Consider the following 26,443-nt stretch of genomic DNA (forward strand, 5'->3'; position numbering starts at 1 on the left):
TCCCCACAGGCTGAGGGCGTGTGTGAAGACTCTTGTATGGTACGGCTACACAAAGAGTTAATTATATGGATTTTTGTTTCTTGTTTTTGAATGTATCTCTACAGCTGTTAAACTATATACACATCAAACTATACCAAGATCAGACAGCTAGGGATTGTCTTTTATTTGAAATGTATGCAATTTTGTTCATTAAAGTTTCTAAGTTACATTCAGGACTATTAAAAAGTATATGGGAACTTTTTTTATATTTTAATCTACATTCTTCATACTAGAATGTACAACAGACTTATCATGTTTAATCCTTTTGCTCTCCAAGAACAATAAAGAAAAGTAACCAAATGTAAGAAATATTTATTCAGCATTTAAATCCTGAAATGTGTTACAGTTTTGACTTCATGAAAATATAAATTAGAAACTTAAAAACTGTACAAATGTAAAAAAAGAAAGAAAGAAGACATTCAAGTGGAGTCTAATCTGTTTGTTGATGATCGTTTTCAGTTTTACGGTCTTTTATGGGCTTTTTTTTTACAGCTCTCCAAACATATTCATTATCATGCATGTTTGTGCATTTCCAGATACGACGAACGACACACATCTTCAAGTCACATGAAGTCGATCAAACTAACTTTTCCACTCGTATAAATGCATCTTCTCGTGTCGACGCAGGCTGTATTCCCATTTAAAGAACTTGCCACAGTATCCACAAACAAGCTGCTTCCCCTCGGTGTGTTTCAGATAGTGCGCTTTCAACAGGCTCGGGAAAGGGTACGTTTTGTCGCAATGCTCGCACTTAAATAACACTTTGTTGGGACGGGGTAAAGCCCTAGTGTTGCCTTTGTTTTGGTTATACCTTCTGTCTATGTAGAGGTTCGTGTGCATAGGCCCCGGGATTTCCATCGGAACAGGGGCAGCTCTATGGATGGGATAGGATGTGTTGCAAGAGGCACGGTTGATCAACAGGGTTTCCTACAGAATCAAATGACACGAATTAGACATTGTGCTTTATTATTATCAATGGTAATGGTGTAAAAAAATAAAATAAGTGATTACCTGGCCAATCGGCTGAACTTCTGTTTCCATGTGACCTGTCTGCATTTGCAATCCTGTGTAATTTCCTATTTCAGAAATGTCAAATATCAGTTTTACACAAAATGCATGACAATTTACCACAGTCCAAACTTGTTTCTTGTTACCACGGCAACACGTCTAGTCTCTGCCAGAGCCGTACAGAAATGTTGTGAGCCGAGACCAATAAAGATATTAAAAGTTTGAGAGTGCAGAAAACCCGCTATATTGACTGATAATTATTTCTTTGATTTATAGTCAATATATCACTACAGCTCAAATGTATAATCCAAATGAAAGCTGTATGTAGCATTTATATTAGTTTTTTAAATGCTAAAGTATGAAATGAAGCTTATTTGTGGGCTAAGGAGCCAAAATGGTTCCTCACTATACAGCAGTGAGTGCTCATTTTGTCTGTGAAGAGACCATTGAATTATAAAAGATGAAAGCTTTTGAACAAGGAACATTGTAAGAGAAAACATTGCCATAGTTGTGATTATTTTTATTAAAGTGATAGTCTGTAAGTTTGCAAAGTGAGGATAGAGCGAAACTGAAGCTATGAAATTGCTCCCGTCTATAGATACAATCGGCATCGCGTCATAAAAGGGGGCGTGGCTTCGCCGAGGGGGAAAACAGCATTTTTGAAAAACAATTTTCCACTTTTTTAGCCATTTTCTGGTGGAATATGAACTTATTTATCACACATAAATAAAGTCAAGTGTAACTTGGGCCCATATTGATATTTTCTCACAGCAGATTGTTCAGTAGAAGTGAAAAAACGGCAGTCGTAGCAAGTGCTAGCTAGCCGTTAGCATTAGCACGGTGCTAACATGAAGCATCGTGTTATTACCAAAAAGTCCTGCTTAGTTTGCAAAATGAGGAGAGCAGTAACAGAATTTTCAAAAGTTAACGATCAAGCTCCTCCCCCTCCTCCTGATTGGACCTGCCCAGGCTGGTTCACAGGAAAAGCTCGTCTCATTGGCCAACGTGGGAGGATGCTAGACTCTGATTAGTTGCTGAGATCCGGGAGAGAGAAGGGGTTTTTCAAAAAATTAAATATTTAGGTTATATTATTACTTACTTTACATGAAATGCAAGACCAGGTGATCAAATTTGCAAAACATTTAGACTTCCAGACTATCACTTTAAACCATTTCAAGACAGTTGAATCCATTGTATGTAAATTTGTGTCAATTTTGTGTCATTTTATTAATTTAATCAGGACCGAAACAAGGCTAAAATGGGACTAAAGTACAAATTGTGTGTGTGTTTTTTAGGCTGCATTAGAAAAAGTGTAAATACTGCATGAGTGTTATTACGTCACCCAATATAGCAATACTAATACTTTGGCGATACATTGTGCACATGGGGTGATACCTCAGTTCCTCTAGAGTTGCCAAATGAATGCAGGAAGAACACATTCTGTACTTGAGGAGGAAAGCCAGAGCAAAGCAAGATTTTTGTATAGAGGAAAGAAACAGTGAGCAAATGTTTGAGACAGACAAAAATGTAAAGTTTTATTAAATATCCGGGAGGTATAAATTCATAACGTAAAACGTCCCTACATCTTAAAAAGACAATGACAGCTTATACATGTTTTTTCTTGAAGTGCGTTTTCATGTGTTCCTTAAGATAGACCATGCGGGACGTCTTGTAGCCACAGATCTGACACACACTCGGCTGCACGTCTAAATGCATGAGCTCATGGCGGCGCAGGTGGGACCTCGTAATAAACGCTTTCCCGCAGATCTGGCAAACGTGCGTCCTCTCGCGGGTGTGCCAGAGTCGGTGATGCTTCAGGTCGCTGGGATAACAGAACTTCTTGCTGCAAAAGTCACACGCGTACTTTTTAACCTGCTTACTGGGGGGCAATCTCAACTCAGGCTGGCTCGCGAATTGGTTTTCTGGACTAGAGAAGTATTCGTTCATTTGCTGATCAGCTAGAGTGAAAGGGAAAATGTCCATAATCGGTCCGGCGGGGCCATCCAGAGGAGGGTCCTGCGTTTCTTCGGATCTTGCATTAAAATGATCAAAACTCATCCCCTGCTCGACATTAGAATGAATATCATCTATGTTCCTACCTGTCTCAAAGGCTGGGCTTTCTTCTTCCTGTTTGATATGACACTCAACGTCACGACCGTGGTCTTGATTTATGGAAAAATCTTCATACGATGTACTTTGGGTTTCGACTGCGGAGGAATAAGCAATAAAGTGGTCTTTCTTGTCCTCTGCAGGCTCAAAGCTTGATCGCTCGGGTCCATCCTGATTACAGTCTTCCTCCTGAGTTTTTGTGTCAAGGTTTTCAGAAGCAGCAGCATCCGGATCGAACTTGCAGTTAGGTGACAATGTCTCCTGTAAAACAACACACAGTGGAGGTTCTTCGTAATTATGCACGAAAACATACCTGGTCAATGTGGTAGACCTACATACTACACTGTATATGGTAATACCTGGGCACTGATGGCAAAGTCGTTGGTGACCGAAAACTTTACATAGTTTTGTTCACTACTGTGTGTCTCTTTCAGGTCTTCTCTGCTGCTTGCTTGGGTCATCTGTTCATAACTTTCATTGGACGCTGAAAGAACATTTTCATTGGTTATATGATAGGCAAGCGTAGTGAATATTGTGTGTCTTTTATACTGGATAAGAAGCTGCAACTATCTAAAAAGGAGCGGCATGATGATCCAAAGCACTGACTAAAATCTAAACAGGTAATTCAGAGTAATAATAAAAAAGACCTGACCTTGTTCCTTCCCTTCTTAAAGGCCCTACACTTGATTTATTGTTACTACTTACATTGAAGGAGGAAGAAACTAAATTAAAGCTGTGTTACCTGATTTTTCCTGCACAAACTATGACATGTTTTCAAACTCGTTTCACCTTTTTAGTTCTCACAATCCCTCCTGCATGTCCGAATTGTTCAAGTTTCCAGCCCGTGTACAACTTTGAGCAGTGGTAAAGCGAAGAAAGGGAGACCACCCCCAAAATGAAATTGATTTAGATTCTACTTCTATCTTCTATTGCTCAAAATAAAAAGGTGAAGACCATGCAACTAGGTCTCAATTAATCGGCGACTTATCGATTGAAATAGTCGACAACTATTTTAGTAATTAAGTAATTGTTTTCTGGTTCACACAGACTGAAATAGAGCAAAAGTGACATGAAAATGGAGTATTTTTGATGAAAACCTACTTTGTTTTTAAAGCTTAGGTCTGTAGTGTTTTGAACATTGTACGTTTCATTAATATCTGTGTCTCATCCAATCAGAAAGCAGAATTGGCGCTAAGAGCCTCCAACAAGCATTTACTTTAAAAGGAATAGGCCACTGTTTTTTACACACTGAGATATGTTCTTACCTTAGCTTAGATGAGTTCTTTTGTACCCGTCTGGTCTTCACGCGTGCCCTCAGTCACGTAAACACAGCACAGACAGCGTTAGCATTCAGCCTCTCCTCCTCTCCACAATAGCTAGCTGTGTAATTATACTTTTGTAGTGTAACACTTCACGAAACCATATTTAAATAGGGAAAACGTGGAAGAGCTTGGTAGCTTCTATCTTCACCTCGTTTGGAGCTATAGAGGAGAGGAGGAGAGGCTAAATGCTAACGCCGTCTGTGTTGTGTTTACGTGACTGAGGGCACGGGTGAAGACCAGACAGGTACAAATGAACTCATCTAAGCTCAGGTTAGAACATTATGTCAGTGTGTAAAAACTAGGGCTGCACGATATTGAAGTGACTTGCGATATGGCTGTGCGATATCGCGATAACGATATTATTGCGATATTTCACCAAACATGATATGTTCCATTTTTTTCAGCAAATTGTGTCAAAAGAAGACTTCAGAAACACCCAATCAGGACCAAAACAAGGGTAGAATTAAACAAAGCTAGTAAATGTTCAACTAAAACTGAACTTTTACACATGACTTCAATGCATGAGTTTGAGTTTGCAAAAAAAAAAAGGGTCGATCTCAGTCAGATGAAGGCTATGGTGATGTTGCGATATATTGTGGCTTCTCGCGATACGGATATTGCATCAGCTAATATCGCGATACGATATTTTTCGCGATATATTGTGCAGCCCTAGTAAAAACGGTGGCCTATTCCTTTAAGTTTACTCCATCAACATGTCCTCAAGCAGCGCCTCTTTAACTTTATGTGATAAAAGACATTGAAAAAATATTTTTTTCCTACATCATTCACAGCCAAGTGATTAATCGTAAAAATAATCGATGGGTTACAAAATAATCCTTTGTTGCAGCCCTACATGCAAGGTTAGCTTTTTGCAGTGTTTACAACATACTCTGTGGTAGTCGATGTTTTTTTTTTAACTTTACAACAACAAAAAGTCAGGTATCCCAGCTTTAAAAGTTAGTTGTAACATGTAACTTCCTGATTCTTCACAGAGCCGACTTTATAGGCACTTTTCTCAACTTGCAGGGTCACCTTTCTGGATCACCTTCACAGAAATAATAGAAAACTAGCTAGCAAGTTTATGAAATTTATGTAAATGCTTTATAGATGCACAGTGTGCACAGTGTTTTTCCGTCACAAATCTCTCAGTTTACAATATATTAAAGAGACAAAACAGATTTTGTTCCATTACAAGTAAAAAAGTCAGGTATAGCGCCTTTAAGTCCAAGATCTAAAAGTAAATAAACTAATATGGGTGAACTGATACACCATGTCCCCCCACAGACCATTACTAGTTTCTCTTCCTCTTCTTTGCTGCATCTGTTTGCCAACGGGAAGCGCCGTTATTCTGATCCACTGATGCTAATCGGGTTTATTTATAACATGCACAGTTTAAAAGCAGAAACTTTGACAGGTCTTACCGTCCTGTGGCTCTATGTAAAAGGAGTCCGATGAATCAAAGCGCTCTTCGTGGTCCTGCCCCGTCCGTTCGCACAGATCTGTGTTTTGGGCTCTTTCTCGGCTGATCTCTTCGCAGAAATCAAACACCAGCTCCTTCATCTCCTCCACCGCTAAAACCATCAACTTCTCCAAAATGGCGGACAGCTGAGAGTGAAACGCGGCGGCGGTTTGCTTTTTCAGACGCATTTTCACCCGATTTAGTCAATAAATGAATATATCAACACTCAAAGTAAAATGTTGTATTTTCTCGGTTAGCCAAGCTTTCTTCTTCGCCTGATAAAAGACCACTCCGCACCGTCAAAACACAGTAAAGGGGATGTTTGCGCCACCTACTGTACTGGAGTGGAAACATGGAGCCATTCCCAAAGTGGGGGCCTCCAAAGGTTCAGCACATATTATTCACCTAAAAATGAGTTTGATGTAAAGTTTAAGAGTATTTGTTAAATATAGAGATTTTTTTTTTTTAAATAAATGAGGAAAAATATTACATATTCTTTGAAATGAGTGAATTCTTTGGATTGAAATGGGGACAGAATGGGGACTATTCTTTTAAATAAAATGAAGTCTATAGAGCAGGGGTGCCTATAGAGCAGGGGTGTCCAAACTTTTTTCATCGAGGGCCGCTGTCAGTGTAGGGGAGAATACTTTGAAATTGAATTACTGAATACTGAATACTTAACTTAAAATGGATTTTGTAACATATTCCGTGACATTGTCTAATCCGAGTACTGTATTCAGATTACTTTGAATACTTTCACATTTATTGTAATTATATTTATGCATAAATATGGCGTATAGTTACAAAAGTGAACACTACAATTGTTGGAACACTTGGAACCACCAGGAGACCCCTCCCTGAGGTTCTCAGGGCCCGAGATAACCATCACTGAAGATGTACTAGCACCGAAGATGTACTTCAGTGCTAAAGCATGAAAAAACACAAGCAGAGCTGTTTTAAATTCTATTCTCTGAGTGACAGGAAGCCAGTGCAGAGACCGGAGCACTGGACTAATATGGTCGTATTTCCTGGTTCTTGTCAGAACTCGAGCAGCAGCAAGGGGCTATTCATACCTGACAGTTTTGGCTACTACTGCGGTCTTCCCCAGAGTCACTTGAAATAACAAACAGGTCTGGCTATAAGAAAATATTGTCATTAGGCTGTTACATTATTACTAGAAGACATCGTCATTATTACTAGATTATTACTAGAACCTACTAAAAGCAAAGGTAAATCAACACTGCAGTTTTCCCTACAGTGAACTCAATAACCTCTTTGATTTTCACTTCACACCTTGTGGACCAGTAGTGGAAAGTAACAAAGTAAAAAGTACAAATTATAGGTACTTTTACTTTACTTAAGTAAATTTTATGAGGAGTACTTTTTTACTTTTACTTCACTACAGTTTAGCGCCTGTATCTGTTTCTACTCCACTACATTTTTAAATTGGATTAAAAGTAAAAGTATTTTATTTTCAAAGTGACCTCTCGACAACAACTGGTTTAGTCCCAGTTTAGACTTGGTTTAGTGGTTTACTCTTTAGACCTGGTTTAGATCTGGTTTAGATCAGTGTTAATTTCGTCTACTAAAATATTTAGTCTTAATTTTTGTCAAAGTGTTATTTTTTACCACTAAAATTGGACTAAAACTAAATGAAAAGTTTTTCATGAGACTAAAACTATGACTAAAATGTCCAGATATTTTAGTCGACTAAAATAAGACTAAATAAAAAAGAAAAGGAGAGACTAAAATCATCCAAACTTTTATTGACGGTCTGAAAAAGCCTCATATCATGTAAATTCTCTGCCAAAGGATCAGCTCTGAGCTTTGTTCATGTGGGAGCAGCTCCATGAAGCGGAGGAACAAGATTAAATATGATTATAATGAATATTATCAATGCAAAGTCGACTAAATTCGTCTTAAATTTAGTCGACTAAATTTACTTGCAATTTTAGTCGACTAAAACTAAACTAAAATTGAGGATATTTTTTTGACTAAAACTAGACTAAAATCGAATTACATTTTCGTCAAAAGACTAAGACTAAACCTAAATTAAAATATGTTGTCAAAATTAACACTGGTTTAGACCAGGTTTAGTTCCTGATTTTGAGTTTGAGTTAGTGGGTTCGTTTAGACCTGGTTTTATTCAAATGATTAAAAAAAAATCCTCCACAATTAACTCTTAAATACTTTTACTTTGTACTTATAAAGTACATTTCATAATCCATACTTTTACTTCTGCTTAGGTAAATTTTTGATCCTGTATCTGCACTTTTACTTAAGCAAGAATATTGAGTACTTCTTCCACCACTGTTGTTGACACAGAGAGAGTTCACAAAAATATTTCCAATAATACCCGGGGCACTATCGGACTTTGACCACGTGGGGGCAGCAGAGGAGCTTCAGACGCGCCGCAGCAAACCCTCATCATCAACAAATGCCAAAATTAACATTACGTTAAGCCACAAACCGTCGGACTCGATCACGCTGTTTCCAAAGTTCACACAAAACGCTCTCGCTAACTTCACACTCGTCACTGCGATGGTATGATACTGTGATTTCTGTTTGCCCCCGGCCCCCCCCTCCTCCTCTTGCCCCCAGCGGAGAGGAAGAGCAGAGACAAGTGAACAACAACGCAAGGAAGATATAGGATATAGGAAATCGCAAAGGTGGGTGTTTTCTCTTTTCCCAACGTGAGCTCCCGTCCCGCTGTGCTCGGCGTATTTATTTCACCTGTCGGGCCCGGTTGTTTCGCCGCCTTTATTGTGTTTTCAGTGAGATTTTAACTCACTTCTCCGAGGTTTCTTTGGGGATCGTATCGAGGCAGCGGCGGCGGCAGCAGCAGCAGCAGCACTGTCTGTCTGTCGGCTGTGCTGGGCCTAACGTACGACCTCACAGGCACTTATGGACTTTGGGAAAACAAACAAAACAGTCTCCTAAATAGGTAAATATGGACACTCCGCGGATCGATCCCTTTCCGAAACACCCGGCGCGTGTCTCTGCTTTTGGAAGAAAAAAAAAGTAGTTTAATCCATGCGAAGTTGCTTGTTGTGGACGCAGAGTTAGCATGTTAGCATAGCCGCGGCTAACACGGCTGGTGTCGCTGCTAGTTTGGGGGCTAGTGTGTCACAGAAAGTTTGCATGGAAAACATTGATGGAAATATAAATATACAGGTGTTTTTTTTTGCATTACTCCCAGCTCATTACGTCTGGTATAACAGTGGAAAACGTTTCTCCCCCCTTAACGGTTTGTAAACTGAAGCTAACGCAAAGTTATTACCCATTCATTTGGGCACGAGCTGCACTTATAAGTACTATGCAAGTGTTTGTTGTTGTTGTTCAGATCGTTTGCCTGGCCTGTTGTTTTATTCTCGCACTTGACTGATTGAAACATTGCCATATTTCTTTCTATGTGGATTTGAAAAGTAACACGACACAGTAGAGTTGCTGTTTTCCACTAATGCAAAAAAAACTGTGAGGATGATAGCAGTTCATCGAATTGCCCAACAGCCCCATTGCACAGTAGTTAGGTGTGTCTGACTCTGCTCTGTTTCAGTCAATGAAGCATGCGTTTATCCCACTGGCCAGGGGGTCTTCTTCTTGTGCTGGACAGGTGAAGAACCAGGAAGCAGCCCTCTCTGCGTCACTACCAGTCAACCAGGAGTCAAAGTCCAGCCTTATCAGCCACTATTCATTGTAAGCCGAACGAGCGCCTACTTCATTGGGGAGCAACCGTGCGCCTTTTTTTCAGGTGACTACGTGGACTGTGATTCATTTCCCAAGTGTGTATATATATATAAATCCTTCATTGTAGTGAGTGTGCTATTAGGGCTGGGTGTCTTGTTATTTGGCAGCTGTCGTTTGATGTGGTCCCCTCGGTAGAAGAGGAGGGTGAGAAGATCAGAAGTGGCAAAGGAGGGGGGAGAGAGAAGCAGCCAAGGCAAAAACCTGTTATATGAGTCTTTCCCTGAGCCCTTCACGGCCGCGGCTTGAGTGGGGTGTGGTAAGGTGGCAGGCGTGTTTGTTGCTCCTTTTATACAGACGGCTTTCTCGGCTTACAGCTTCTTTTTAATGTGTAAACCGTGCCTAGGTTACACAGAGGAAAAAGTGACTTATTTATTGGTTATGATGTGTGAGTTTAGCTTTTTGTCCTGACTTGATGTTTGAAAAACTCCTCACACTAAACTCACTGGAACATGTTTTAATCCATCTTCATGATTCTGTTTTTTTGAGCCTTGTTTGCATGGTTTACGTATCCGAGTATCGTTGCGTTCATAGGATCTATCTCATGTTTGTAAAATGGAGGAATGTGGAATGGCATATCATGTACTCAAAACAAGGTCGCATTCAACTCCGATAGCGCTTTTTTCAAGCAATGTTTTGAATTACATCTCTTGCATGATGCTCGAATAATCTCTCAACTACACCTACTTAAGCCTCAAGGGTGTGCACACATTGTTACCGACGTGTGTTCTTCCAGTTATTATTTATTTTGACTTGAGCCATAGGGGTATGTAAGCATTTTTTTTCTTTCCACGGACAGATGCCTGACATATTCTTCTAAATACCCTGCAGGCTTTCTCGGTGTTGACCTGTTGCAACAGCCTGTACACAATAGGAGATGAGCAAGTTTTGACAAGTCGTATTTTCTGGGAAAGGCCCCCCCCCTCTCCTTGGATGTCTAAAATAACGGGGAAAAAGCCCCAATCGCGACGAAGAGTTCTGTGTTTCTTTGCTGCTAGATTTACTCTCCTGCCGTGTTTTCGGTTGAGGCTGTAGTTTTGCTGCATGGCCAGTTGTTTTAAGCAGGCCTATCATTTGTGAGGCTGCGTAATGACGGGCTTGTAGTGCACACAGTAAGGGTGTGTCCCTCTGACAAACTGAGGTTGAGCTTTTTTTTTTTTCTCTCATTCGCTCCTCCTCCTCTCTCTCTCTCTTACCCCCTCTCTTTCTTTCTTTCTCTCTCTGTGCTCTCTCTCTCCCCTTCCCTCCCTCTCCCGGTTACACCTGCAGCCTGTGTTTTCATTTGAATGATGGGCACGTCGCCACGCTCCCGGAGCAGGCCCCCGGTTTTGGGACATGTGTTAAAACAAAAGTGAGGAGGGAGAACATGACAGCGGCGCTTCTCAAATGATTCACACTTTCAAAAAAAAAATCAAACTAAATCTTGCTTTACAGATTAGACGGAGGGTCAGACGCTTTCGCTAAGTACCATGAGATAAACCAGCAGTAATCAAGGTTTTGGACAGAAATGTGACGGCACCGCCAGGATTAAGAGGACTGCTGATGGCAAAAGCAAAATAAGAAAGCATGGCCTGAGCGTTTGGTCTTTAGCCCTCAGCAAAAGACCGTGTGCTGCTTTTATGGCTTTGACTGTAACTTCCTTGTTGAATGTGGGGCACTGTCTGATCCGTAATTCGTAGTGACGTCTTAACGACACTGGCATTTTGTTTGCTTTATTGATTGAACGTAATAAATTAGACGATCCCCCGGTCGAATAAGAATCATGTTGAGAATAGTGGGTCTGTATATTTAGTACTTTTGGGCCTGTGCATTAAAAAAGAAAACATATCTGAAGTGCAATCTACTGTGAAATAGAAGAGTCTTGTTTCATAGCTGCATGTTTGGACCTGTGTTATTACATACTGATTTATGTAATGCTGGTATTTGGAAACTGTCTTGAAACTTCTGCATGACAAACTGACCTATGATATAGTTTGTTTTAAGTGATTAGCCATTCAGAGCGTCTAATAGTCTGTCACAATGGAATCGAGGTTGCAGTGAATGGTTCCAGTTAGCACATTGTAAAGGCTGCGTTACCAAAAAAAATCCTGTCTCTGTGGATTACAATGTTAAAATCCTGCTAACCTTTAAGTTTAGACCCCCACAAACTTCCTATTTCAGGCTTCTTTCAAATGTGAGTGCTTTGAACATGTTTAAAATGTGCACTGGATGTGAATTGAATCATAGTGTTGACTAAAACTTGCATTACGGCTTAGGCTCTAAAGCATATTAAAAGTTGGATAAGAAAGATTTTTAGGAAATGGTTCAAACACCTGTCTCTAGATCAAACAGGCCTCTCTCTGTTTACCTCAGATAGTCTCTTGAGACAGTGTAATAATAAACGTGCTCAATTCAAATATTGGTTTTGCGTGAAAGAACTGTAATGTTGATTTATTCACAATTACGAAACGTTTTATTGAATGTAAAAGCCCCCAAAACGAGTTTCCAGTCAGAAAGCAGAATGAGCCCCACATTTATTGTTGCCAAATGATGTCTGAAATCAACACAAAGTAAAAGCTCCTCTCCTGTTTCCGTAACTCCAGCACCTGTCTCCAGCTTGGTCTAATAAGTGCCAGTGCCGCCTCCAGTGAACGAAGCTCAGTGACTAAACTCTGGGGGTTCGTTTAAAAAACAAAAATAAATGAAGATTGACGTGTTCAAAGTGCCACTCGTGATCGTGTTCATATGCGGCTTAAGGAACAGTTCAGAAGTAGAAAAGTGGTGGCACGATCATGAAAAACCTTGCAATATAATGTGACACAGCAATATTGCAATAAAACGATTATTTGCGATAGTTTACTGAACCATTTCAATGAAACTAAATTAGGTAAATTATTCCTGAAACTTAACTTTTTACATATTTATAAGATCCACGCATAGCTATATTGCAATATATTGTGACCTGTTGCGATATGGGTATTGCAATATTTTTTGTGATTATATTGTAATGTACAGCCCTAGGTTGTAGTAAGTTAAAGACACACTGCGTAACAATAAGTGAAGTTACTTCACAATGCACTTATAAGGAGTTGAGGATTGCTTAGAACTGCGTGAATGAAGCCAAAAACACTCTGAGGGTGTTTTTGATAAGGAAATAGTATAACAAAAAGTCGATTTTTGCATGATATATGACCTTTAAATATATTAGGTTCTCATCCAAATACTCCCTTTTGATTACCCACTGCAGAAATAGCACTTTTTGTGTTGAGCTGGTCATTAACAGCATGTTTTGCATTGATACAGACAGTATCTCTGGAATCGCCCATAAATGGTCATGTTTGAAAACAGTTAAAGGGGAAAACAATGGAGAAAAATCGAATTATTCAAAATCGACTTTAACATATGCTGAATTATGAATATAGTTTTCTACTAAATAAAGATACAAAGACGTGGAGAGGAGCAAAGTGATTCAACAGCCCATAATAAAAAACGGAGAATGCTAACATGATGCTACATGTTTGCATTGTGTTAATGCTAGCGCTAGCTAGTGCTTGCTACAACTGCCGTTTTTTTCGCTTCTACTGAACAATCTGCTGTGAGAAAACATCCACATAGATCCAATTTACACTTCACTTTATTTGTATGTGATAAATATGTTTATATTTTGCCATAAAACGCCCAAAAAGTGTGAAAAAACTGTTTCCCAGAAGATTCTATTTTTAAGCTATTTTTCAACCATAAAAAAATCTCTAATAAATTAAATGGTGAAATGTTACATGGTGAAGCTTTAAAGTGAGAGGACATTCTACTCACATAACTGTTATAACAAGTGTAAGCCTCGATTCATAACTTGGTCATATTTTTAGCCAAGAAAGAAAATTACAGATAAGCGAGTATCTGTAATGCTTTGTTTATGTGTACTTTAAGGTCCGGAAGTATTTGAATAAGACTGTAATGTTTAAACATGAAAAAACACCACTTTAATCAGTGGGACTTCCCTTTGCATTTGAGCTGCACATCCGCACAGTCGCTCTAACCAGAAATGAGACGATCAATCTTGATTTGTGGATTTGCTCATCATGATGTAGGTTAAAGACGTCAGCAGCGTCAAGACCAGACTGGAATGACACGAAAGCCGCGATTCATTGAATTTCATGACATTTCCCGTGAATTTTTCAAAGCGTGTTTGTCCTTCCATATTGATTTACAGCGCTTGTATGTGAGTGTGTCTCTTTAGCTGAACAATTGCAGTCTTTGTGATTTGGAGTTCGCTCTCTGCCGTCTGGTAAATTGCTCTTCAAAGCTGCTCTACGCTTGACCCAGTAATGCTCCTAAAAGTAGCGTAGGTCCGATGCCCGCAGAACTAAACCCTGTGGTATTTTGTGCCTCTTTGGCATACAGCGGTGGCACGTTTCCTTCCTGCCCCAGAATAGTCGGTTGTGTCGGGGGTGGGGGGGGGGGGGGTGAGACAGCTGACCTCGCACTGGTCCCTGAGAAGTCTGCTCAAGTGTCCCAACATGTGTCTGTGTGTGAAAGAGTGGGGTCACCTGAGCTTCAAAACAGTGAAATATTCCCCCTAAATTAACTTTTCAGAACAATATCGCATGCCACTGTGTACATGCCGTGGGGTTTGTAGGCCACGCTGCCGAGGCGGGAGGGCACAGAGGCGGTAGTGTTTGGACAGGGGCCAAGGCTCGCACACACAGCGCTCTTCTGGTCCCACCGTTCTCTGGGACCGTTGGAATAGACCTGAGTCAGCGCAGAACAGGCCAAGCCACAACACTGTCTTCCTCTGAGTGGCTGGGATAGCACTGTTTGCAAACTTGGAAGCAGCGATCGAAGGAGTGCAATTTTGAAATGCTTAGAGAAGGATTACGGCAATTAGGATCAACACACTCGATTGTGTTTTTGAGTGTTTGATATTTTTGAGTATGTTGTTTTCCAATATGATTAAGTGTGTTATAGTGAATCATTCAAAGTCAGACCAAATACTGATTTTGTAAAAGTTGTCTCATTGAATCCTGAGGGTAAATGGAAAGTGACATAGGTGTGTTGTTATGTTGACCTATTTTTCAATCATTGGGTACTGCTGTCTTACTTGATGCCAGTAGTGTTACTTTTTTTTAAACAGAAATACATACGGCATCTCGTCATAGAAGGGGGCGTGGCTTCGCCGAGGGGGAGAATAGAATCTTCTGGGAAACACAGTTTTTTTCAGTTTTTTGACATTTTCTGGCAAAATATAAACTTATTTATCACATACACATAAAGTCAAGTGTAAATTGGGTCTATATGGATGTTTTCTCACAGCAGATTGTTCAGTAGAAGCGAAAAAACGGCAGTTGTAGCAAGTGCTAGCTAGCATTAGCACAGTGCTAACAGGAAGCATTGTGTTCGCATTCTCTGTTTTTTGTGTATTTATGGGCAGTTGAACCACTTTGCTCCTCCCCATGTCTTTGTATCTTTATTTAGTAGAAAACTATATTCATAATTCAGCGTTTGTTAAAGTACTTTTTGAATAATTAGAGAAAGTTTAGATTTTTCTCCAAATTGTTTTCCCCCTTAACTGTTTTCAAACATGACCATATATGGGCGATTCCAGAGACGCCGTCTGTATCACAATTTTCCACTCTTTTTAGACATTTTCTGGTGGAATATCAACTTTTTTACCACACAAAAATAAAGTCAAATGTAAATCGGGCCCATATGGACATTTTCTCACAGCAGATTGTTCAGTAGAAGTGAAAAAACAGCAGTTGTAGCAAGCGCTAGCTAACCGTTAGCATTAGCCCGATGCTAACATGTAGCATCAGGTAAGCATTCTCTGTTATTTATGTATTTATGGACTGTTGAACCTCTTTGCTCCTCTCCATGTCTTTGTATCATTATTTAGTAGAAACTATATTCATATTTCAGCATTTGTTACAGCAGTTTTTAAATAATTAGAGAAAATTTAAATTTTTTCAAAATTGTTTTCCACCTTAACTGTTTTAAAAAATGACCATATATGGGCGATTCCAGAGACGCCGTCTGTATCTATAGTGTAGTCACGTCATGACGTAACAGCCAATAAAATATCCCTGTTTTTTCTGTTTGGTCTGTCGCTAAAAGCTATTTTGTTCTGGACTGGGAAACAGAAATGCAATTTGGCGTTTTCCCCCTGCCCCACACACATTTTTCTATAATCGTTACAACACAAACCCCACAGATTATCCATTATGTTAAAATGAGTGAAACTGAAGCATCCCTCACGGGTAAATGTGACTGTGTGGCTTGTCTTTGTGACAAATTGTTTGTACTCTCCTCCACTTGCCTAGGGCCGAGTACCGTTAAATGATGCTAGTATGGTATAGGGGAAAATTAGGTTTAGCTACTACTGGTATTGAAAGCAGGTACCGAAAAAGAATCTTATCTTTTAGATCCAGGGGCAGGATTAAAGGAAGTGACTTGGTTGTTCAAATAAATGATTTTTCCACCCAATTTTCCAAAAAATCTTCTTATTTTGCCCCAATTTATTTTCTAATTTTCCCATTTTTTCCTGTCATTTTTGTATTACTAATATTTTCCCATTTATATTTCCCAATTTATTCACAATATTTTCTCCAATTACACATTTTTCCCTTATTTTTGCCACAATTTCCCCCCATTTTTATCCCGAAGTATCCCCATTTTTCACACATTTCTTAACATTGGAGATGAATCCCATGTTGTAAATTTGCAGATCTTCCACACATTATTATTCTGTTTTCTGGTCCTAGATGACAAATATTTTCCTTTCGCTAGGTGTCGGAAAAAGAAACCAGGTATCAGTACAAAAAAAACAAGTATCGTTAAAGTACTGCAATGGTACCCAGCCCTACACTTGCCACGCACTGCATTGAAACGCTGTAAAAGTATGCAGTTTACTATTGCTTTGAGATAATTGTGTTTTGTTTTCGCTTCGGTTTTGTAAGCGGCTCAGCCTTTTGTAATTCGAAAGCTATCCCATTTAGCATTGCCGTTGCTAATGTCCTTACGGTAGATTAACGGCTAATACCCCGGCTTTCAGTGACCAAAGCCATTTCCATTGTGAAACTGCCCTTTGCCACCAGAACGTCAGTGGTCAAGCTTCCAATTGGAGTCATAAATCTCTCTTTCTTCTGGACGTCGACCAGTCATCTCCCACCAGACCCAGAGGGAAGCTAATGTCGCTAATGCTAATGTATTGATTAGTTACAACCGCTCGAAGCCGTGTGGAAACCTGCTCTGTAATGTTGCAGTACAGCATTAAAGGCTGGCTCATGTCAAGTCTTTTCTGCCTCCAGTAATGGCTCTGACAAACACACGGTCAGAGCCCACTTAGAGATAATTTTAAACCCTGATTCACTGCAGTGTTATCTGGTAAAGAGCACTTCTGTTGGTTTTTGTGGTCAGTGGATGTGATTTGGACCCGATGTAATGGCTTGCCTTTCGAGAATAGAAGTATATACAGTAGATGCTATGCCTTGGTATTCATATTGTACAGGAGGAGTGTGGGATTGACATTGTATCTTAAATATATTCAGATTTGTGTGTGGTCCAAGCTCATTCGTAACTTCCCTAACACATCCCATTTTTCACAGAGACGAGTTTAAATTCACATTTCACAACTTGCAGGGTCACCTTTCAGGGTCATTTCACACAGGAATGCTAGAAAACGCGCCAGCAAGTTCATAAATATGCACACATAATTACAGTCAGTGTATTTCCCCACACATAACAATATACTAAAGGAGGATTTTTTTTTCTCCATTGCTAGGAAAAAAAATCATGGTATGGTATGGTATGGTTTTTATTTAGACAGGGACAGTGCACAATTTAACATTGACCAAAAGGAAAGATGCATTGTGCCAGGTTATAGCAAAGATGCTAATTTCCACCTGTAGTCCCTGGGCAGGTTGATGTTACAGTACAAAACTGGTTTTAAATGTAGATGAATACTTGACCATGGATTTATACATTTCGACATCATTAAAAACATACATTTAATTTAAACAAGATTGGAACATTAGAACATTTTCTACCGGTCCTTTTTCTAGGTGAACGGTCGCTCCCACATGACGTTACACATGAAGTTTGTTTTTCTAGAAGCCATTTTTTAGTCAAATGCGCAAAACTTTTGAATGTTGTACTTGCAATAATCTCTGTTGGCAGTGTGTTCCACTGACCCATTGCGATCACAGAGAAGGCAGATTTAGCGAAGGCAGTTTTACATGTTGGGACGCTGCATTCTCCTCTAGAAGTGGATCGAGTAGCTCGAGTCATTTTATCAGTACATAAAGTTATACATTTTCTCAGAGGGGGTGCAGTGACTCCATGGATAATTTAAAAAAGCAAGCAAACATTAGAGTAGAATATTAGGTTTGTAAAATTCAGAGTTCCAGACTTATTTAGTATTTGACAATGGTGATAACGCCTGGGTTTCTTATCATGGATCTTGAGTGCATATTTATATCAGGTATAGTGCCTGCAACTTAGTCACTATACCTGATTTTTTTTATGTCAACTTACAGTGTAGGCTAACATTAAAATGAGTGGATTTAACAACAGTAGGTCGAGCTCTTCCATCTAACTTGGATTTACACATTTTTGCCTTGGAAAATGAAAGTTTCTGCACTCGCTTTTATTTAATTTTTTTTAGCAGGGAAATGAAAATGAAATTGTTTTGTGCTCCTAAGTATATTGAATATGGAGTGGTGAAAAAAGATTGGCCATTTTTTTCTAGTTTTTGTCAAGATTACTGTGACTGTGACCCTGAAAGTTGTGAACAGTTTGAACAAAAGTTATATTTTCTTGACTGATTGTTTATTCCGAGTTCAATGTACAATACATACACACATGTTTTTTACATTAACATGTGCAGCTTTTACGTGATTTTAACATGGGTTCATGACATTTCCACATGCTTCCATATGTATACAATAACACTGTACAAAAACTCGAAAAGGAGTGGGAGGAAGTAAGTTAATTTACTTCCATTTTCGAACATTGGTTTGATCCTGAGTTTGTGCTCTTGTTTTGACACAATTTGTTGAAAAAAAGAAAGAAACATAACATAAATTGCTTACTTAAAAATATAAAATAATTGATTAAATAATTCTTAATAAACTTAATACCGTTACATAGTTACTGCAATACTAAAGACGGTTATGGAACGTTGCTGTTTTTCTCTTGCATAGCATCTTGAGGATTGAAGGGTCTGAGTAAAAGTGTTTTTTGACTGAAGGATGAGAGGAGCGCAGTGAGGAGTGAAGGAGCGCTCCCGTTGTGGGCGGAGAGCCGCGGAGGCAGGATGTGACACGCCAACTCTCCCTGGAATGTCTGACAATGGAGTTGCGTGTGAGTGTTTTACATGACTCCTGTCAAAGTGTGTTTATTCAACCGTCGAGAAAGAAACAAAAGACGCGAGTCAGGGGTGGAGGGGGTTAATCGATTATCAGCTTTTAATGGAAGTGCTTTAAAACATCATTGTTGTTCTCGTGGAGCGCCGTCTCAGAACTTGTCAATTCAACTTAAAGCAGAACTAAGTAACTTGTTTACCTTAATAAATCTGGGGGTACCCATACAAGAGTTAATGGGATGATCTACCCCTGGTGTCTCTGGCCATAAAACTACAATTGCAACTTTCCTGACTTCGGGTCGGAGCCACCAATACACACTAATGGGATCACGAAGAAGAAGCTTACAGGCTAACGGGCAAAGCTAGCTGCGGGCTAGCGCCACTTAAACAGTATTTACAGCCAAGTTTGAGTAAAAAACATTATCTCCATTAGGGCTGCTCGATTATTGAAAAAAATAATAATCACGATTATTTTTGTCATAATTGAAATCACGATTATTCAAACGATTATTTGTTGACTTTAAAAAAAATCCAGCAAAAAAGTGACAATAATCCAGCAAAAAAAGACAAAAATCCAGCAAAAAAAGTGACAAAAATCCATCAAAAAAAGACAAAAATCCATCAAAAAAGTGACAAAAATCCATATAAAAGTGACAAAAATACAGCAAAAAAAGACAAAAATACAGCAAAAAAGTGACTAAAATCCAGCAAAAAAGTGACAAAAATCCATAAAAAAAGTGACAATAATCCATCAAAAAAAGACAAAAATCCAGCAAAAAAATGACAAAAATCCAGCAAAAAAGTGACAAAAATCCATAAAAAAAGTGACAAAAATCCAGCAAAAAAGTGACAAAAATACAGCAAAAAAAGACAAAAATACAGCAAAAAAAAGACAAAAATCCAGCAAAAAAGTGACAAAAATCCATCAAAAAAAGACAAAAATCCATCAAAAAAAGTGACAAAAATCCATAAAAAAGTGACAAAAATCCATAAAAAAAGTGACAAAAATACAGCAAAAAAGACAAAAATACAGCAAAAAAGTGACTAAAATCCAGCAAAAAAGTGACAAAAATCCATCAAAAAAAGACAAAAATCCATCAAAAAAAAGACAAAAATCCAGCAAAAAAATGACAAAAATCCAGCAAAAAAGTGACAAAAATCCATCAAAAAAAGACAAAAATCCATCAAAAAAAGTGACAAAAATCCATAAAAAAGTGACAAAAATCCATTAAAAAAATGACAAAAATCCAGCAGAAAAAAGACAAAAATCCAGCAGAAAAAAGACAAAAATCCATCAAAAAAAGACAAAAATCCATCAAAAAAAGACAAAAATCCATCAAAAAAGTGACAAAAATCCATCAAAAAAGTGACAAAAATCCAGCAAAAAAAGACAAAAAATCCAGCAAAAAAGTGACAAAAATCCATCAAAAAAAGACAAAAATCCATAAAAAAAAAGACAAAAATCCAGCCAAAAAATGACAAAAATCCAGCAAAAAAGTGACAAAAATCCATCAAAAAAAGACAAAAATCCATCAAAAAAGTGACAAAAATACAGCAAAAAAAGACAAAAATCCAGCAAAAAAGTGACTAAAATCCAGCAAAAAAGTGACAAAAATCCATTAAAAAAAATGACAAAAATCCAGCAGAAAAAAGACAAAAATCCATCAAAAAAGTGACAAAAATTCATAAATTAAAAATTAGAAAAAAAGGTGAAAAAAAACATTGGAAAAAAAAAAAACATTGGAAAAAAATAATTATAATCGATTTTTTGCGATTATGTAATCGTTTACTGTTGTAATCGAAATCGTAATCGAATTTCGATTAATTGCACAGCCCTAATCTCCATTGTGTAATTGGATGTACAATATCCCTCACTCCCTTTGTCTTTTCTGTCAGCGTAGTATTTACTCTCACAGACAATTAATGAGTAAAAAACTGCAACATGCTATGACACCTGCAGTGGCGCTTATGGCCTCTAGGGTCATGAGTTACTTGGTTCTGCTTTAAAAAAAACGCCTTGTTGCCTATGCCCTGTCGCAATAGTAGCCGATGATGTAATAACTCTTCGTTTTTATTGTGTACCTGAGTCTGTAATAAAGCTGAATTGATATGGATTTGAATAAGTATTGTAAAATCCCTTCCATCTGAGATTTCTGTTCCTTCTTTTAGCCCAGATTTAGTGTTTTTTGACCCTTATTTTCACACAAATGATGGGGAAAAAATCCTACATTTTTTTTTTTCAATTTAATGACATGGTCTTTAGTAGGTTTAGTAACTGCAATCTTCAACAAAGTTAGTGAATAGCTCCTCATTTGGTGCAGCCTTCCACTAAATCTTTCAGTCGTTCTTTGCATTGCTACAATCCCCGGCCATGAAAAGCCACCGTCGCTCACACTCGGGTCAGCGGCCTTCATTCATTCAGACTCCATACAGCTCCCTTTGTTGAGCTCGGAGCAGATCTGTGGACACGAGTCAGCGGACTTTGATGTAGAAAATGGTTTTGCCCTTTCGGATTGGAGACGAACCACGCACATGTCGCCCGCTCGTTACACGGATCGTTCAAGTGTCCACATTCCTCCACTCGTCTGTGACAGCAGGAAGTCTCCCATCTTCACTGTGGACATCGATTTGAAAGTTATGCCTCCGAGTTTAACCGTGGAATGACTTCGTCGTGTGAAGTACATGGTTTTCGAATCTTGACCAATTTTGTCTCTTCTTTTATTTTGTCGCCAACTCACAGCTGTTTGTGTCTCTTTTGGTTTCTCTGCTGTTTGATTGATTAATTAACTGATGTCTTATTGTTATGACAGATAAATGATACATATTTGGGCTCAATTGCACACAATTTGCTGAATAAGTACTTACTCATCACTTGTGTTTAGAATCCAATTAGAATGGAACATATCGTGTTGAAAGTATTGAAATATCGCAATAATATCGTTATCGCGATATTGCACAGTGATATCAAGGGCTGAATTAATAAAATTAATTCATACGGCCAATTTAGCAGTGTTTTAGACACTCCATGGCGAAATGACCCCCGCGGATAAGCAGCGACTTTCTGACGATCTCTGCTGCTTCACAAAGGCCGCGTGTTGTGTTTTAAGAGGACGCGGTGAAGTTTTCTTCCATTACTACTACTACTACTCTGCTCTGAATGGACCATTTAACTCCGCCCCTTTCCCTTGAGTCTCCATGGAGACAGTTGTCAATCCCAGCAGAGGCATGAAGACGAGAAAACTAAAACACTTTTGAAAACTCCATGGCTTATTAAGAGGTTTTACTTTTGAGAGCAGACGAGGAATATCTTAAACAGAAATAACCATTTTTAAATAAAGGGTTATGTTATCTTAATGGGCCTAATTGTAGCTACATTAGGAAATATTAATGAGCAGGACTCTGAGCAGTTTCCTTGAAAGATCAGGAGACTTTTTAAAGTTTATTTCAAATAAAGTCGATTAAAATCGTAATCGTCCAAACTGAGTAAAAAAAAAAATTGGCCATGTCGCTCAGCCCAAGTGGTATTGCATTTTATGCTTTAGAGTTGACAGTCTAGTATCTTTAGAGTCAGTAATATCGTTTATCCTGCCTCAATATATGGAACTTGAAATTTGCTATTGTGACAGGCCTATTTCTATGACAGTTTTAAATCCAGCAATGACAGACATCATTTTAGCATATTCTTGAATTTTTTTTGTTGCTTGGGATGATGTATTGAAGTTGGGCTTACTCGTCGTCTACATTATGAGTTTTACAGCTTTTATACCAAGACCCCATGAGGACATGATACGTGTTTGCGTTTGCAGAGGACCTAAATAACAACAGAATGTTGATTGTGCTGTATTTGCGATTGACATTGATGGATAGCTCCGTTGACTGTATAACATGAACGTTTCAGACGCCTGGTTCACTGCTGCTCACGTGCCGCTAACAAGCTGCTCGCGCCGCACATGAATCTCACCCTCACTCTATTTTTAACCTGCTCAGCTGAAGGTGAAGAAGCAAATTATATAAAGCTGGAGATGACGCTGGTTCTTCTGTGTCTTTCTACACTCAAAAAATCGATACGAAGAGTTGAGCTGTGTTATGTAACTCATGGAGAAGTTTTAAATGTACCGTGCGTTTGATGTTTGTCGAGTCTTCTTTACAAACTGCTCAAAGAAATGAATGAATGGATTGTCTTTGCTTATGTTGCTGCGGCTGCTGTCAAAAATGCCTTCTCAGAATCTCAAATTCTGAGAAGTGAGAACCAAAAGCAAGTTGTGATGAAGAGCTTTGCAACTTAATTAATTCTTGGAAGTCCGAGGCTTTCAGGATTTTGATCTGTTGTGCCCACTTTGTACAGATGCCAAAGTTTATCCATGTTTTTGGTTACTTTGGTTTTGGTTTAGTCCCATTTTAGGTTTGGATTCTGTGGTGCTTGGAAATTAAAGCTACGATAATAATAATAATAATGTGTTCGTGTGCTGTGCGTTTGGCCTTTGGGAGCAGAATACAATGCTTCACATTGAAGACTATTTTTGTGGAGTGAAACGGTTTGCTCTAGGTTAAATCCTACTTAAGTGCTGTTTATTCGTGTTGCTCTTGACAATGCTTTATTTCAAATGTTGCCCGTGTTGTAGACATTCCCGGCTTGTTCTTCAGTGTAAGGTACTATTGTGCACAGTGTCACGCTGTGGCCCGGCAGACACACTGCACAGATCCCAGCACAAAGCCTCCTGTGTCTAAGCAGGGGATTTATTGTATTTGATAATGGACCTGTCTCGAGTCTGGCCTTGTTTCGTTATCTGTGATTCCTCCCTGCTCCCTCCTCTGTTTTAATCTGCCTCCTTGACCGCTCCATTCCCTCTCATTATCAAGTTTATCTTTGGGTTTCCTGTACTGACTGTGGTATTAACTGTACCTGTAAGTGGGTTAGCCTCATGGCTGCACAATACATCGCAAATGTGACAATATTCATGATGTTATTGACCAGTTTAAAGGAAAAATGCTAGTACCATTCTCAATGGGAATTGCCTCATTACAATGTATATCTCAACATTGAATACAGTGTTTCTCGGCAGGTTCCTACTGACACTAGGTGACATCATTCTTAATAAAAAGGGCTAGAAAGTGTCTTTTGCAGATTTGATCCTTCAATACGTTTTAAGTATGACGTCATGACTTCCGCTTCCGGGTCCTAGCAGACCGGCAAATACGCGAGGAAAAAAACACTACAAACCTTAAAAACAACCATCAATATTTCTGAAACTCAACGGAGAGTTACTGAACCTACTTATTTCTCAGACTCATTAGCCAAAAATGCTGCACCTACAGCTTAAAAGTAATATTTACTAAATTCCCTACTTCCGGGGTTAGCGTAGCTGCTGCGCCGTTAGCATTTATCTCCGCTAACCCGGATGTACCGATTTTGGTAAATATTCCTTTTATAGCAGTAGGTACAGGATTTTTGGCTAATGGGCCTGATAAATAAGTATGTTCAGTAACTCTCTGAGTTTCAGAAATATTGATTGTATTAAAGAGTTTTTTGTAGTTTCTCGCACATCTGCGGACCCGGAAGTAGAGCTGTGGCATCACCACTTAACAAACAAGACCAGCCTGGCAGCCAAAGCAGGAATTCCAAAACTGGAACATTTTTATACAAATTTGTAACACGTCGCTCCAATATAATATAGAGAAGACTCTCTCAAGTCCCGCATCCGTCAGATCGAATTTTATATATTCCCTTACTTGTAATTGTTGGTTTGGCAGAAGACGCTGTTTCTCAGTCAGTGCACCATTTGGACCATGCATTTCACTGATTGGTGAACCCGCCTGTCAATCACAATCAATCAGAAAGTACAGTCTCCACATCTGTGCAAAGATTAGGTAAAGCGTGTTATCTGACTGGTCAGGCTGCCCTCAATGCCGCTGGGATAGCCTGCCAAGTGGGCGACCGCAGTGCAGTACCCTGGCATCACTTTGGCTAACGGAAAAGTGTCATTTAAAGCTCCAATTCAATAGTGAAGCTGCCTTTATTTACTGTTCAGTTTTAAGACATTTAGGACAATGCTTAAAAGAATTGTAATATTAAAGTTTTTAGCTTGGTGCATGTTTTGCCAGTATTGTGCAGCCATCATTTAATCTTTCTGTTCCTCTATAAGTGGGTCTTTTGGTTTTCTTTATATTAACCCTGTTTTTTTTATTCGTCTGCTTGTTCTTTTTTTTTTTCTACCCCTGGTGTTGGTTTGCCCTGCCCCGCCCCGCCTTGACCCCGTGCCCCGTCCCGTGCCCTCCCCTCAGCGTGTGAATGGAGCAGTGCGCGAGTACGGCCTCCCTGCTGGCCTCAGTGCGGGAGCAGGAGAGGCAGTTTGAGATGCTGAGTCGCGCTCTGGAGGAGGAGCGGAGGTCGTGTGCCGGCACCCTGCCCCGCCCCCTCCCCAACATGCAGGTAACAAGGAGATGCCCCCCACCCCACCCATAAAATCCACCTTCATCCCATCTGAACATCATCATCTCCAGCATTATCCATCGAGATGTGCCCGTCCCACGGATCTGTCCCAAGTTTGTTTGATCATGGTCATCCTCATCCCATCTAAAGCACTAACCCACTATAACACTTCCTTTATGGGCTTTTTTCTAACTCACCCTGTTAAATTAGTTCAAGAACATAGAACACAGACGATATGGACCTTTTAAATAAACCTTAGCTTAAGTTCTCTACAGTGACATTGAACAAAATGTCTAAAGTCCAAACCAAGAGCTGTTGCTGCCACAGTCAATACGTTATGTATAAGTTTTACAATAATAAGCTCAATAGATGCAGACGGCATCTCGCCATAGAAGGGGGCGTGGCTTCGTTGAGGGAAATAGAATCTTTTGGGAAACACAATTTTTCACTCTTTTTAGCCATTTTCAGGTGGAATATGAACTTATTTATCACACACAAATAAAGTCAAGTGTAAGTCGGGTCCATATGGATATTTTCTCACAGCAGATTGTTCTGTAGAAGTGAAAAAAATGGCAGTCATAGCAAGAACTAGCATTAGCACGATGCTAACATGTAGCATCATGTTAGCATTCTCTGTTTTTTTAATGTATTTATGGGCTGTTGAACCACTCTGCTCCTCTCCATGTCTTTGTATCTATATTTAGTAGAAAACTATATAATAATTCAGCGTTTCTCAATATTGTTTTCCCCCTTAACTGTTTTCAAATTTGACCATATATGGGCGATTCCAGAGATGCCGTCTGTATCTATCTAACAGCAAAAAACGCAGCTTTATCTGAATCTCCTGCTGAAATAACAACAGAAAAAAGGCCAAAAGCTGTTTTACTCCTCTCCAGGCAAAATGAATATATTTTTGTATTTAAAATAAACCTTCATTGTGTTTGGAAAAAAATATTTGACAATTAGTGTCAGAAAAGCACTACTAAAGAAAATCG

The 26,443-nt window shown here is 39.1% G+C and overlaps 2 protein-coding genes across 9 annotated transcripts in view; one reads left to right on the forward strand and one right to left on the reverse strand.

The window, feature by feature from the left end:
• Positions 1–504: 504 nt before the first annotated feature.
• On the reverse strand, positions 505–6,224 carry LOC306960870 (uncharacterized protein). 2 transcript variants are annotated; one of them, XM_079553470.1, is made up of 5 exons: positions 5,900–6,224; positions 3,516–3,640; positions 3,147–3,417; positions 1,051–1,115; positions 505–966 (listed from the first exon to the last, which is right to left on the reverse strand). In XM_079553470.1, exons 1-5 carry the CDS (start codon positions 6,123–6,125, stop codon positions 622–624), a joined length of 1,032 nt encoding a protein of 343 aa, XP_079409596.1. In that variant the 5' UTR covers positions 6,126–6,224; the 3' UTR covers positions 505–621. The 2 variants fall into 2 exon arrangements, with proteins under 2 accessions (XP_079409596.1, XP_079409595.1); XM_079553469.1 differs by lacking the exons at positions 505–966; positions 1,051–1,115 and having other exon boundaries at positions 2,491–3,417.
• Positions 6,225–8,480: 2,256 nt separating this feature from the next.
• The window catches only part of ctnnd1 (catenin (cadherin-associated protein), delta 1), a 47,218-nt gene continuing 29,255 nt past the window's right edge, over positions 8,481–26,443 (forward strand). For 4 of the 7 annotated variants that reach the window (XM_079553323.1, XM_079553320.1, XM_079553324.1 and 1 more), the window contains exons 1-2: positions 8,481–8,606; positions 25,301–25,448. In XM_079553323.1, the coding sequence (XP_079409449.1) occupies positions 25,308–25,448 (141 nt within the window). In that variant the 5' untranslated portion in view covers positions 8,481–8,606; positions 25,301–25,307. The other 3 variants (XM_079553321.1, XM_079553325.1, XM_079553326.1) reach the window with 3 other exon arrangements.

The sequence above is a fragment of the Gobius niger genome, assembly GCF_951799975.1.
Source record: "Gobius niger genome assembly, chromosome: 3".
Lineage (NCBI taxonomy): Eukaryota > Metazoa > Chordata > Actinopteri > Gobiiformes > Gobiidae > Gobius > Gobius niger.

Coding starts and splice junctions, on each gene's coding strand:
- LOC306960870 (XM_079553469.1), bottom strand. CDS start 6,125: ATGCGTCTGAAAAAGCAAACCGCCGCCGCGTTTCACTCTCAGCTGTCC. Junction 3,641..5,899: donor TTACATAGAGCCACAGGACG/GTAAGACCTGTC, acceptor ATGTTCTTTCAG/CGTCCAATGAAAGTTATGAA. Junction 3,418..3,515: donor ACTTTGCCATCAGTGCCCAG/GTATTACCATAT, acceptor GTTGTTTTACAG/GAGACATTGTCACCTAACTG.